The 14467-nt window shown below is 43.2% G+C and overlaps 4 protein-coding genes across 4 annotated transcripts; 1 reads left to right on the top strand and 3 right to left on the bottom strand.

Annotated features, from left to right (window-relative positions):
* Nucleotides 1–384: 384 nt before the first annotated feature.
* EAF02_004692 (uncharacterized protein) lies at nt 385–3772 on the bottom strand. Its single transcript, XM_038900740.1, has 7 exons — nt 3353–3772; nt 2654–3237; nt 2316–2579; nt 2084–2170; nt 1858–2027; nt 1216–1804; nt 385–1161 (listed from the first exon to the last, which is right to left on the bottom strand). The coding sequence occupies exons 2-7, from the start codon at nt 2853–2855 to the stop codon at nt 650–652; spliced, it is 1824 nt and encodes a 607-aa protein (XP_038759252.1). The 5' UTR covers nt 2856–3237; nt 3353–3772; the 3' UTR covers nt 385–649.
* An 805-nt stretch (nt 3773–4577) lies between these two features.
* Nucleotides 4578–6171, bottom strand: EAF02_004691 (uncharacterized protein; the record flags this gene model as incomplete). The annotated part of the gene is made up of 3 exons (XM_038900739.1): nt 4578–4660; nt 4717–6067; nt 6163–6171. The coding sequence occupies 3 exons, from the start codon at nt 6169–6171 to the stop codon at nt 4578–4580; spliced, it is 1443 nt and encodes a 480-aa protein (XP_038759251.1).
* Nucleotides 6172–7737: 1566 nt separating this feature from the next.
* EAF02_004690 (uncharacterized protein) lies at nt 7738–8985 on the top strand (the record flags this gene model as incomplete). The annotated part of the gene is made up of 3 exons (XM_038900738.1): nt 7738–8704; nt 8760–8833; nt 8890–8985. 3 exons carry the CDS (start codon nt 7738–7740, stop codon nt 8983–8985), a joined length of 1137 nt encoding a protein of 378 aa, XP_038759250.1.
* Nucleotides 8986–10873: 1888 nt separating this feature from the next.
* Nucleotides 10874–13866, bottom strand: EAF02_004689 (uncharacterized protein; the record flags this gene model as incomplete). The annotated part of the gene is made up of 8 exons (XM_038900737.1): nt 10874–11638; nt 11687–11776; nt 11844–11927; nt 11986–12649; nt 12704–12973; nt 13033–13110; nt 13157–13463; nt 13548–13866. 8 exons carry the CDS (start codon nt 13864–13866, stop codon nt 10874–10876), a joined length of 2577 nt encoding a protein of 858 aa, XP_038759249.1.
* Between the last annotated feature and the right edge of the window lie 601 nt (nt 13867–14467).

Below are 14467 nucleotides of genomic sequence, written 5' to 3'. Positions count from 1 at the left end.
GTCGATATTTACGAAGGAAGGTGGAAAGGCTGAATGTCGTTGTCCTGCTTTAATTTGGTGGAGGGGCAGAAAAGCGGAAAGGAAAGTCGTGCACGGACCTTGCTTCTATCTACAAGAATCTGGAACGGTGAACCAGCCCCTTTATCATAATCAACATCTGGGAAGTAGAACATAATGTGTTACATGGAGTCATAGATCCAAAAGAAACTAGAAGTTGGCTTATTGTAGTGTATGGTTAGATTTGCACATGTATCAATGGCAAGCATAATGATTTGGAAACGAGATATCAAGAAAAAGAGCATTGACGCTTGCTTCTCCCTCACAGGAGGCCCGGGTAAGGAAAGAAGTCTTGATGTATTGGACTCGACTCAAGCAATCGAAGGGAAGTTTAAATTCAAGCTTTCATATTCACAATATTATTAAGCTTCTTAGCATTATGCTGGCTTTCTACTTTTCTCAAAATCGGTATTCCATCGCTCTATCTTCATTAGCATGAAGGATTATGATATCTTATCGACTTCAATCATGTAGAAGTCTTCTTAATGACACTCTCAAATCCCTTTATACCCGCCATATGCTCATTACAACATATCTCTTTATCCTATTGGGTATTTCTGTCCCTGTCCCTGTCCCTATTTCACCAGTATATCTAAATCTCATTCCCCTTCATCACATTATCCGGCAAGCAAATTACTCCCAAACAAGCCACGAAAGTACCCGCCCCAGCCAAAAACAAAGGTCCATTAAGGCTCATCGCCAACAACTTCGCTGCAATCAATGGGCTGAAGATAGAAAACAACCTTCCCCAACAACTAGCCATTCCACTAGCTGTTCCTCTTACCGATGCCGGAAACGCTTCTGGTGTCCAGCCATAGAGTACCGAGTTGAACATAGATTGAAAGAAATATTCCATGACGCTAAGTCCCACGTTCGCTGCTTGAGTATTGACTGCCGCGAAGAGAAAGAATGACGTAGCCATTAACGCAGATGAAAAGATCATGGAAATTCGTCTTCCTGTTCGAGACACTTTTACCATCAAAGCTCCTAAACCTACACCTAGGATACCCGGCGTGTAAATGATGACAAAGTTACGGTAAGTTGCGGAGTATCCAACTGCTTTTTCCAGACCCTTCCGTGCCAAAATTGTAGGAAGAAATGCACCTTTAGGGTGTTAGCATATTTTCGTGCAATTCAATAAAGTGTGAGAATGTATACCTGAGACGGAAAATCCCCAATAGTCAAATGCGTATATTATCCATACCAATATTGTAACTCGTGCCATTTGCTTTGTTTTGAATAAAACCCCAATCCTTTTGACTTCCCTTTTGATCTTTTGGCGCAAAGTTGGATCGCCAGGAACTTTTCCACCTTGAAGGCGAGCGTTGCCAGACGTAATGGAAATGGGAGACTGAATTTCATCCGGTTTATCCAAAGCCCTAAAATCCTCGATTGTAATGGTTAAAGTTTTTCCGTTCGTTTTTGCGATTTTTTCTAACACTCTGAAAGCGTCAACGTCCCTGTTCTTGCTGAGAAGATACTTGGGCGACTCTTGGAAGGTGAATATGAAGAATCGCATTAAAAACACAAGCAAGGATATCGAGCCCAGTGTATATAGGAGATATCTCCACCCCATGTTATCTTTCTTGGAACAACATTGAGCTCCTGGTGTCAAGTCATTTGCTTTGCATGATTTTAGGTCTGTCGCGCAGGAAAAATTGGGTATAAATCCGTAAGCTATGCCGCTGCAAACTACAACTCCAATCGGTTGGAAAATGGACAGGAGTGCCAACATAAAACGATTTTTCTATGTTGAGTGTTAAATGTAGCTCCTCTAGCATGAAGTCGCGTGGGGGTCACCTGGGGAAGGAATTCCAGAGCAATTGTTGTGTCTATAGGAATATTTCCTCCAATGCCAAAGCCTGTAAAGGCAACTAACACAAGAAGGCCATTGTAAGAACTGGGTATCGCCATGCAAATACCAAAGATAGAGGTAATGAAAACCGTGCCATTGAAAGCCCATTTGCGACCTGAAAGATGAAGTGAGTTATGAGAGGATGTAAAGTCATATGGGCTGGGAACTTACCAATGATATCTACCAAGACACCCCACACAAAAGCTCCCACAGTCAACCCAGCGTTGACCACTGTAAAAATACGGCCCAATTGAGTATCTAAATGATTTAGTCAGCACTACATTTAGTTGTACAACAGCCCCCTCAACCAGTGCGACCTGTCTTATCTTTGACACAACACAGAGCCCATATCAAACTCAGCCCTCCAAGTTCAGGAATTCATCTAATGAGAGACGTTACATACCAGAAATTCCCATCTCCTTCTGCATAACCGGTGCAATCAACCCGAATGCCTGCGCCCAGAGTAGATCCAAAAAGTATCCCAAGCCACATAAGGACCATATATACCACTGATATCTTCCCATGCCCATGAGATCAATTTCTCTTGCAACCAACAAGATCTTTTGGTCCTGTATCGACAAGTCATCGGAAATTGGATCGGCGGTCAATCCTTCGGCGTCAATCGATGTCTTCGAGACTGGCGAAATGCGACCGTCGCGTGGATTACCTGTTTTGTTCGATTAGCATATATTTAACTTATATAAATCAATTCAGATTGAAGAGGGAAAAAAAACTTCACACTTTGCCTTGATGGAGACGTAAAGCCTTTAACGTGTTTAGAATTTGCCACGCCATCCTCACTCTTCCCATCTGTCATGTTTGAGGAATCCATGTTTAAGAGCGGAACTGTACTTTCACTTTCGTTCTCTGTAGTAGCACACACTGCCTTCCCTTTATTCTTAAGAAGAGTATCTTCACTGTTCCAAGAAAAATAAGTGCGCATGGCATATGAGTTATGTATGTATGTGCTGGGTTAGTAAGGTCAGTTGATTTACCGGGATGGAAGGTCAAACAATGCGATGATATCAAGATCCATATCTAACTTCGCACTTGCTTAGCGGGAACATTTTAGCCTGATTAGCTTGAGGTTTGTCAATTGGATAAAAGCAAACCACCAGCAGTGAGTGTTACCCGTGTAGTGAATTGTTGCGACTTATGAGATAGAGGATCGTCTCGATAGCAAGCGTCACTACAACGTAAACTCACTTACGCCGGATGACACTAAGCCCGATAGAGAATAGAATCTGGGTCGTTTATTGGGTGAAATTGGGGATTCAAGCTTTCTTGCGAAATCCTGCACCTGGGGGGAGGAGAGAAGAGACAACCTTGATTCCGAAAGGTTAGTGTCGTCCGTTGTGTATGAGTTGATATGGTCTCGAGACAGTAAGACGATGAAGATAAGAAAAGAATGGCGAATTTGATTGATGCGTTCATGCATACCTAGCTACCTACCTACCTAGCTACCTACGTAGCTAGGTAGGTAGGCAAACAATGAAGTGAACACAACTTTAAGTTGTGACAGGAAACTGTGCCCAAAACACCGTGCCAACAAATTTGACTCTCTGATAGCCCTAATATAGTATGCGACCTGTTCCTGCCCTAAATTCAAAGGGAAGTAGTTAAATTCACTTAATCCACTTGGACTCTCGGAACGAAGCGATCTCATAATGGCAATTGAAAATAAGGAATGCTATTTACTAGCAACTTCCAAAATTCCAATCGTAAGCCGGGGCAAAGCGGGGAAAATCTAGAGGCAAAAGATCATCATCGTCCAAGGTCGATCTGGACTAGAACCTCCGATGCAAAGAGATGTTTCTATGCGTTTCGCCGAGTAGCTATCAAGTGGTAATGTAATACCAACGGATTGATTTCAGTTGTCGGGACAGTTGATAAACATACTAGGTAATTCCTTAGGTGTTGACGCATCAGCCGACTTTGAGTTCTTCGGCTGCTGACAAGGTACAGTGGGGATGGAGATCTGTATGGAGATCCATCTATCTTATCAATATCAACATACAAACTCATCGTACCTGCACCAAGCTCGAGACCAAGATAGCTTGAGTGAATTCCCAAGTTCGCTTCAGCCCCTATGAATGTATTATAGATACAGGCAATTCAATCACACACTGTGCACTTTAGTTCTTTCATATTTATTTTTATAATTTTAATGTTTATTGTTGCGCCTAGAATATATTTACAAAAGCTATCTCATGTAATCAACACAAGAAATAATACCCTTTTTCTGCTTCCACAACTCATGACAGCAATAGAGCGAAACTGCCAATAATTTTCTGCTATATGCTTGTAGCCAGGATGTTTGCTGCAAGACGTGAAGCAATTTGCGAAGACGATATCAGATTCCCAGACGCCAATACTGTAAGATCCATTTGCGTACAGACCCAAACGCCAATTTATGTTAAAAAAAAAAGTATGCACCAAACCAAAGAGAACAAACAAGAAAGATATCACTCAACGCCTCGAGAAGCATCGACATAAACCAAAGTCGAACCATTATAGACCAGGATAGTGTGTGGTATATTGGTAGTCGAATCCATAAGATCATCCGTCGTAAGTACCATTTCGTATCCCAACCAATTAAAATGCAAAGGGTGTATCCAGGGAAGAGCACGATGAAGGTAGTAAATATGATTAAGTATCATATGTTCTATGAAGATTCTAAAGGTTGGGTAACATCAATACCATAGAGGGAGGCATGTTTCTTGGCCCAGGATCTGGTAAGGATTGAAGCTGGTGGAATGTTAGTCGCAGTCAGGATGTTTGTTTTCTCATACGGAATTACATACCTTTCAAAAATTTCTTGCTAGCATACTTCTTGAAGAATGCTTCGTGAGTAACAGGACGAGCAAGATAATCAACCATCAATTGGAAGACAGGCTCAATCTCATCCTCGCTGTAACCAGAGTAGTGAGTCAACATTGGGTCCCATTCACCCTTCTCGAGAATAAGGCGGGCGAGATACATGGATGCAGCAGCGACGTGACTTGGGAGGTACTTCATGAATCGATGATCAAGGAGACTGATCTCCATCAGGTACTTGCCCAAAGTGCGGGTCTGGATATCGTAGTCATCTGCTTTGGAGATACGTCTCAAGAAGTTCATTGGGTTGGGATAGCTCAAGTCATAGTTGAGAGCACTAAGAACGTAACGCTCGGCACTAAGGATCTCTGCTTCAGTAAACCCATCATCGGCGACGTGACGGAAGTTGGCGACGTGAGGTGAGAGAACTTCTTCGTACTTCGAAGCAATGAACATTGCAGTGACACCAACGAGCTGAAGACGATCAAGTTGAACAACTTTGGTGGAAAGGAAGCGGTCGATGATGTTGACGGCAAGGAACAAGGTTTCTGGGAGGAGGTGGAAACGTGTGTGAACTTCAATGAGCCAGTCGACGAGAATGCCACGCATCTTCCACTCCAGATCTTCTTGATGTGCCATGTACTTTTCATTGGGCTTGGTAGCAATCTCCAACTTCTTCAAGTACTCGAAAATTTCAACGACATACTCAGCCACCATCAAAGGGTCATCGGTATCTTCAGCATCCAAGTCGCGTACACCTTCGGCAAACTCAAGTCTGACAGATTCCTTTGGCTCTGGCTCAACGACAGCCTCTGCCTCCACCTCATTCTCTTTTTCCTCGGTGACAACTTTAGTTTGCTTTTCTGCTTCAATGTGGACCTTCTTTCGGGATGGTTGTTCGTCTTCAACGGGTGCTTCTTCCTTTACCGCAGCAGCTATCGAAGCTGCAGTGGTCTTTCTCTTCATCACTCCAGATCCAGCAGCCTTGCTCAACGACTTCTTGTTTGTATCCTTAGCTCCGAGGGCTGATCGTGTACTATTCTTGGTGACGCCAGTTGGTTGTGAAGCTTTCGAGACTAATCCACTCTTAGCAGCAGGCTTCTTTGCCTCGACTGCATCTCCTCCCTTGGCAACATTGCTAACATCTCCCAAGGCTGCCCGCTTTCGGGCTGGTTGTGCATTGATAGTTGATTTCTTGGTTGCAAGTGGCTTCTTGACGGCACCGGTAACTTCCTCCGTAGTAAATGCTGCAGATTTAGATCTAGTAAGACGGGTTGTGACACCAGCTACGTTCTCATCGTTCTCATTTGTAGGAGCCCTACGACTAGTTGCTCGACTCTATATGCATACATGATTAGCATTAACCAATTGGAAGGTCAATTGAACAGATGCATAGATCTGGAATCAAACCATGTGGTCTCTGGGGTACATACAACTGGCATATTTGACGATGTGTTGTTGTATTAACTATATGTGTGGAGTGTTGTGGAGAGGATGATGGTGGGTCGCTAAAAAAAGATGATGGTCAGCAAAACGCGGTATAGATGTTGGAAAGCGCGTGGTGAATGTTCAAGACGACACCATCAAGACGCGAAATCTCGACGACATCAAGATGTGGGAGGTTAAGGGGATACATACATGAAGATGTATTAGACCTTCAATAGAACCCGACGTGTAATTGACGATATGAAGAATGGGGTGGTGATATATCGACTTTGTTGACAGATGAAGAATTGAACTCGTTTTTTGGGGGGGAATTGTACACGAAACTGAAGAAGTTGAACGACTGAACAAACAAGATACCGAAAAGGATTTAAAGCTGGCAAATACCTAAGAGGTTATCAAGGACATGAAGAGGTCGGAGGACGAAGGTCGAGTGTCGAATGTATTGTTTATTTGGGTAGGAAGTGTTGATGTTTATGGGTGGATGTGGATGTGGATGGAGTGAATGAAGTTAAATGTGTGCGAGTGAGAGGGAAGACTTTCTAAAGAGGATGTCAGAGCTCTTCCAAGGTTGCCAGGCACTCGCTTGTTATGGGTGGGTATTGGATATCTTAGCGTGTTCGTGCTTCCTTTGCGGGTTCTTTTCTTCGCTGGTACAGTAACAAGGATTTTGGAAGAACGAATGAGTTTGAGAAGTAGGTAAGGGCAGAGCAGGGCGAAAGGGATAGTAGATATGGATGATTGAAATGGTTTCAAATTTGATTGAATTAATAAGTAACGTGATTTATTGCGACCGAAATTGACCAAAAGACGTCTTGACAATATAATTTACTACTGTGTATTCGGTATTTACTGTAACTACTATAATCCAGTTTACCTACAAATTATAGATTTTTGGTCGGTCACAACAACATCATATAGAGATCCACAATTGACACAACTTTACTCGAATTGAAACTTTGAGAGCAAGTTAAACGCCAAAGCTTTTGTTGATTTGCGTTTTCTCCTAGGCAACCACCACGCAACATGTATCCATTTCGATTTCGGGTGGCTTGGGACCGTGTTTCCCGTCTTGAGAGTGTGGCTAGAGTATGATGTGGCTGGTGACGAAGTCGCGCCTAAGAAAATGTCTACCTAGGTACCCGTGGACCTAGTTGTATAGGTACATATTTCCAGCTGGATGAAATTGAATTGGCTTGGTATTGGGTCGATTCATATCAGATATTGACTTCTCGACGTATAATCTATCATCGTATAAATTTATATCTTGGGTAACCTTAGTGTCAAACACCTTTTCATGCTTCTACTCTCATCCAATACTCACTTCAATTTTCTTATCTCATGTCATGATTGAAATTTTTACTTCTCAACTCTGCAACTTATCACCACATCCAATACTCAAACTAAACTTAATCGGGAGATAGCCTTTCCGGAAGAAGTTTGAGATACGTTCAAGCACGAACGACGTCGACCTTCAAAACTCCCAACCACTGTTTCTGGAGGCTCTCGCCGTGGCGAGAAGATCAATCGAATTGTGGTGATCAATTCGATATACAACATACACCATGTTTCAACCCAGGATACTTGCGCGACAATGTCCAAGGGCAACATGCAATTCTCTACCCATACTTCGAGCCTTCCCTCGCACATACGCAACGGTCGTCGAACCGGTGCAAGCCGAAGCACCTGCAGCACAAGCTGTAACAGCAGGCTTTGCACCTCCTGTATCTTCCTCAGATAGCAGCAGTGCTACTTTTGCTATGCGAACATACAAACCAAGAACGCCTGGTGTCAGACATTTAAAGAGACCTATAAACGATCATCTATGGAAAGGAAGACCATTTTTACCCTTGACTTTCGCAAAGAAGGGTCATGGAAAGGGTGGAAGAAATAATAGTGGTCGAGTCACAGTTAGACACCGAGGTGGTGGTCACAAGAGGAGAATTCGTACTGTCGACTTTCATCGAATGACACCGGGTGTACACACAGTGGAACGTATTGAGCACGATCCAGGAAGGAGTGCACATATTGCCTTACTGAATGAGGAAGCTACTGGTAGGAAGAGTTATATCGTTGCCGCAGAGGGCATGAGAGCTGGAGATAAAGTACAGAGTTATCGAGCCGGTATCCCAAGAGATTTATTGGAGAGTATGGGAGGATTCATAGACCCGGGTGTGTTGGCTGCAAAGACTGCTTGGAGAGGAAACTGTTTACCTTTACACATGATTCCTATTGGTACAACTGTCTACAATGTTGGTTCCGCAAAAGGAAGAGGTGCTGTCTTCTGTAGAAGTGCAGGAACACATGCGGTTGTGGTGTCTAAAGATGATGAGACATCTAACAATGACAAGGGACCAAGATTTGTCACTGTGCGATTGCAGAGTGGCGAGGTGAGAAAGGTTAGTATGCATGCATGTGCAACGGTAGGCATTGCTAGTAACCCTCATCATCAACATCGACAACTTGGTAAAGCAGGTCGTTCAAGATGGTTGAACATTAGACCAACAGTCAGAGGTCTTGCTATGAACGCTGGTACGTATTCTACCTCCAATCACCGTACAAGTATGATCACTCACAATATGAATAGCCGACCATCCACACGGAGGAGGAAGAGGTAAATCGAAGGGTAACGTCGACCCAGTCAGTCCATGGGGCATGCCGGTATGTATACTATCCTCAAACTCTGAGGATACACACTGACATTACTTCACTTATAGGCCAAAGGAGGATACAAAACTAGAAAGGTTCGCAAGCCCAATAAGTGGGTTGTCACTCCACGTGAAAGAAATCACGGAAAGAGAAGAACAAAGTAGAGGTTCAATTATCATGATATACCTTGCATTGGAGCTGTATATGTAGGCTGTAAACTTTCCGTCTTGTATACAGACGCATTCTTTATACATCATGTAAAATATCAAATGCCAAATAAAGATATGCCTTTTGAACAACCCAAATGCTTGATGTGCTGCCTTGCGTGTCCATGTTCATAGTTAATGATGATCGCTTATCATAGTCGCGAGTAGAGGTATTACATAGTAACCTTCTTCAGAATATCCACGGTCTGAGTTGACAGACTGGATGGTATTTCTTCGCTTTCAACATTCAAAACAGTTCAACATTTGCAACCAATTTCGCAACCAATTCAGTCTATTAAACCAATTGCAAGCATTCGAACAAACCACCACAGCCCTCTCAGATTCCTCTCTATCCCCTCCACCAAACCCCCACGGCCCCGCAATCCCATCTCATCTCATCTCATCCCACCCACGACCTCCCGATCACCGAGTCAACACACTCAATACGAAATAAATACATCACAACAAATCCCATACCATACCTAGCACAAGATAACAATCTACATATACCATTCGTACTATCTTAAACTAGGTAAACCGAAGTATAAATCATCGAATAGACGTCACACAATCCTCACCCCCTCTTCCCTCTTCCCTAGAACAGATTCTTGCATAGAGCTAAAGTGTCGCGTATATCTACCTATCTACATTATTTACTAACATATATACCTAGTATGCACGCACTATCTCGAATACCCCTCTATTGATTATCGTGTAAGCTTCTCTAGTTTCATCTTCTCTTGGATTTGCTCGCCGAGCATACTTCTTTCTATATTATCCTTATCTACTATACCTATTCTATTTATTACCTACCCTCTCCATTCACGCCGATCTTCACACTCGAGTAGTATGCGTAACCTCCCGTGCGAAGAATATACCACAGCACAACACAGCACAACACAGCACAACATGACATGACATAACATAACCCCGCCTCTGCAAACACCTCCCTCCATCCCATCATCCCAATCCCAAGTAAACAAGCAAGTCACCACAACAAACCCCGAAATCTCATCACCTAGGAGATAGCTAATATACCCCCACGAAAGCCTGCTCTACAAATACTCAGTGTACTAGTAAGATGATTATACACCTGATCAGGTACATACCTATCTATACCAGAACCATACACCACGCAGAAGAATACCTACCTAGTACCTAGTAGTTAAAACCAAAATTCCCAAGTCCATCCGAACATTCCACCCACAGTAAATGAAGTTACGTGCTCAACCACCGAACTGGATTCCAATACCTAGGTATCTTGATAATCTCAAATATCTCGAATGCTCAAATAATCTCGTATTCTACGAGTCCTGTATACTTTAAAAAGTGAGTTGGTTGACTGCATCGAAGCAACTCAATGTTAGACTACGGATGAGAATCCTTCCGTCATTCATCACCATTCAACCATCAGTCAGCTTTGCACTATGCTCATACGTTTATGATACAATGTAGTCAGGGCTGGCAAGCACATGGGACATTGAAACCGGGAGTTTTTGGATGAATTTTGGATGTCCATCTTGAAGTAGTGAAATCAAACTATTACATCATATATCATACAATTTCTCCTATCAAGTATATAGGTATATCCATCCCGTATACTCTACGATATCACCTGCAGCCTGATTCTGCCCTTGACCCAAGAAGAGGTTTTTATAACGAAGCCAATATGATATTCCAACGCCAATGACAATCCAAACTAAATATTGCTTTCCTCGATTTTCCCCTGAACCATATTTGTATCCATAGCTAATTCAAAATACATCATATCATATCGCATTATATCCGAGCAAACCAAACCTGGACCCAAAACCCATCACTCTATCAATATTATAAACTCAGTAACTCAATGACCCCCCTCCCATATGTCCATTGGATCCATGGGTCCCAACCCCATCAGATGTCTAAATACCCCCTCCCCAACCGGAGTCAGCCCCGTTGTAGTCTGCTGCGGCCATGGACCCGGAGTTGTATATGTTCTTCCAGGCGTTTCTGGCATACTATATGCTGACGATGATATATTCGACCCGGCTGGAATGTTATTGTATCCCGGGGGTGTCGAGAAAAAGGCATCGATGAGACGAACTTCGCGATCCGCATCTGGTGCTGGACGAGTTCCATAGGATCCAGTGTTCGTAGTAGTCTGCCCATGTTGTATATTAGAAGGTCGGACGTCAGACGCGGATTTCAGTGTTGGATGGTTGGAAGTATTGCCAGTATTGGAAGATAGACCTGTTCTCGTGCCGGGACTTGTACTATCGTGGTTGTATGTATTGCCGTTTGGTTCTTTGCTTTGACTAACAGGTACGCCTTGCCTCAGATCTCGAGCTTGTGAGAGTTCGTTCAGCCTAGGCCAGCCTCTCTGTTCCACGTCGAAGCTTCGAGGAAATGGATCAACTCCAGGGCTTGTTGACGCTCTCCTGATTCTTTTTTCAGTATCGGCAGAAATACTGCGTGATGTTTCCTGAGGGTTAGTAGGACTTTCGCCTACCATTCGGAAGTCATCTGGACCTCCTCCATCTATGAATCGCACAATGTTACACCCATTTTGATCATTTGGTCCAATGACAGTTGTACCCATTCCGGGTATCCCAGTCTCTTTGGACCCCAGCTAGATGCATTAGCTTTACGAATATCGAAAGGCGTTGATCTGACATACCGGAGTCTCATTCCAGGGACCTTCTTTGAATTTATTATTATTACGCAATCCCATGGCCTCAATCAACGTCCAATTGCACAAGAAAGGACTCTGTCAAAGGATTTTTCTTCTTTAAAGCATTCATGGCTTTTAAGAGAAATCTTAGGGAATCTGAAACTGGAGAGTCTTTTGGTGTATCGTCGAGATGTTTAACAAAGACGCGTGCGGCTACGTAGAGACAAAAAGATATGAATGGATTCATCTATCAATGGGTTAGTAAGACTTTAACATATGTGTATATGTTTCCGCAGCGCGCTCACAGTTGATAAATCCATATGCGAGATCATCTGCATAATTCTCGTGATCTCATTAGCAGCACTAATGGCTCTGATTTTGCTTTCGGCGGTGACAGTATCAGGTAATCGATTATTTTGAGCTTTGAATATTGCTGCTTGATGTAGGCAGATGGTGGAAGCGTGAATATTCATGTTTAAAAATACACTATTAGAATTGGCCATCCCGTGAGGCAATCGAAGGTGAAAAGGTAAAGAAAGGGATGTATTTAAGAGAATGTTGTCCATATGTCGGTGTCGCCTCCAAAATTCCCCATTTAAATCGTTGTCACGATAATCAGGATCAGAACGATGTAGATGTAGGAGATTTCTTCCAAAGAGTGAGGCCATCAAAACAACACCAGCGAATGGCGACAACTTAGAGGCGCCCTGGGGACTCATTGAATCAGTCAGAGTTTGCGTTCTTTCCGGCTTACTCAGGTTAAAAGCGTCCTCTGAAGATGGTAGGTCCGATGTGATGTCCTTTTCATCGATAGTCATAGGCCATCCAGTACCGACACTAGCATATCGATCTTCGCAAAAAGCCATCCAGAAAGTTCTACGCCTTTCTTCTCTTTCTGTCCAATCTCGCGGTGGTGGGAGACACTGCTTGACTTCTAAGCCAGGCTTATCAAGTCTATGTAGACCCATCCTTGAGTCAATTAGCGGACAAGCTCCGCATAAGCTCTAGCCTCTGGGTACTCACATTTGACATAATCTAATGGCAGCTCCAGTGCTCATCCAAGCTCGAGGAAAGTGCATCATTCTAAATTCGTAAGAAGCTAAAAGAATATGGACCTGTGCATGCGAGACAGAAATTATGCTTTCTCCAAATCCTTTCAACGTATCCATTTCCATGTATTTTCGGGCTCGCTGATAGAAGTGGTCTTTAAGATTCATGTATTTTTCTGAACTAGAAGCTGCCAGTGTCCACATTGCATATCGTAATGAAACTGGGGGTCGTTGATTTGGCGCACTATTGAGATGGTAGTTAGATGGAAAGATGTTTAATTTTGTGACAAGAAAATTGCCTACAGATTCATGGCAGCAAGGTACCGGTATTTGTGGATCATTGGGAGTGAAGGGTGAATATTATCGAAGTAGATTTCATGCCTAGAGGATGTAAGCTCATGTATAGATAGCCTTTCGAAAAACATACAACTCGTCAATCACCTCTTGGAGGGGCAACGGTTCCTCAATCCCAAGACCAATCATCTCCCAGGTAGATGGAAAGTCATCGAGCCCCATTCCCATACCAATAGTGGCCGAGAATCCCATGTCATTCAACGTTGGTTGATCGTCATTGTTATAGCGCCACCGCTCGCCGTCTACTCCAATATTCGGACTTGGAACGTTGAGATCTGGGGTAGGGGCGGTCCGCAATCCAGTCCCGCTGGCATTGCTTGTACTTGGACTCGTAGTTGCAGTTGTAGGTTCTTGTGATTTGAGCATATTCTCGACTTGTTCTGATAGTATGAGGTATTAGTCCGTACCTAAGGACTATTGAGGCATCAAATGCCCTTTTGGGATCCTGACGCCTAGAGACTTACTCAATCTTTCTTCCAATGCTTTCACATAGCCACGTTTTGGGCCAGACTTTCTTCGCACAGGATCATAAGCACAATCATGTCCCAATCGCGTACACGTTGAACAACTTGGTTTTGAACCATCGCATTTAAGTTTTCTTTTCCGACATATAATACATGCAATTCTCTTCGGTTTTGGAATTGTCGAGTCTCCTCCATTTCCATCGACTCCACCCGCCATATTGCCCGTATCTCTCAGACCACTGTTTGGTCTTAAATTGGTTGTTTGTTGCGAAGGGTCATTAAAGAAGTCCTCGCGGGGTATATTCGAATTCGATGACATTTCACATTGAAGGATGATTCAAACTTTGAAAGAATGGGTTCCCTCCGCATCCAATGCAACCGATCATTGACGTTCAGTAAGCTTGCGGGGTGCGGTTGTCGTCAGAACTTGTTATCGCAACGAAATCGTGCCGGAGTGATCTAAATAAAGATGACTGCAAAGATAATTATTGATTGGACTGAGCGGGCTATGTTGCAATGTTACAAATGATTGTCAATGAATGGTATATATGATAATGAAAAACATACAATGAACAAAAGCTGCGCTGCTGTGCTTTTCGATAAGAAATTAAAGAAGGGGTGGAGTTAAGATATCGAGATTCGGAAGGAACACTACTCCGTAGAACTTTATCAATCAAGCCTCTTCTAATGCCTGTCAAAATGTCTGGGTACGGGGTAAATATGTGTCTATTGCCTACCAGATAGTCAGGAGTGCTTGAAATCATATCACAATACCTACCTAGGTAGGTACTCGTAGTTATTGTGATTCTTCATTGAAATGTCATCAATACTACCTATAAGTGGTGATGAGGGTCTATACATCCGTATCACGACTACCTACCCATAAGGTTTGGGGTCCATAAAAGTGAAGCTATTCCACT

Source organism: Botrytis sinoallii (assembly GCF_014898435.1).
Source record: "Botrytis sinoallii strain Bc 23 chromosome Unknown BSIN_007, whole genome shotgun sequence".
Classification (NCBI taxonomy): Eukaryota; Fungi; Ascomycota; class Leotiomycetes; order Helotiales; family Sclerotiniaceae; genus Botrytis; species Botrytis sinoallii.
This window is presented reverse-complemented; position numbering and strand designations above follow the sequence as displayed.

Bases quoted from the DNA above. Each gene is read 5' to 3' on its own strand.
- EAF02_004692 (XM_038900740.1), bottom strand. From the start codon at position 2,855: ATGCGCACTTATTTTTCTTGGAACAGTGAAGATACTCTTCTTAAGAAT. The intron at 2,028-2,083 runs GTAAGTTCCCAG...TTCATCTTTCAG, and splicing joins TGTCTTGGTAGATATCATTG to GTCGCAAATGGGCTTTCAAT. The intron at 1,805-1,857 runs GTGACCCCCACG...CACTCAACATAG, and splicing joins CTCTGGAATTCCTTCCCCAG to AAAAATCGTTTTATGTTGGC.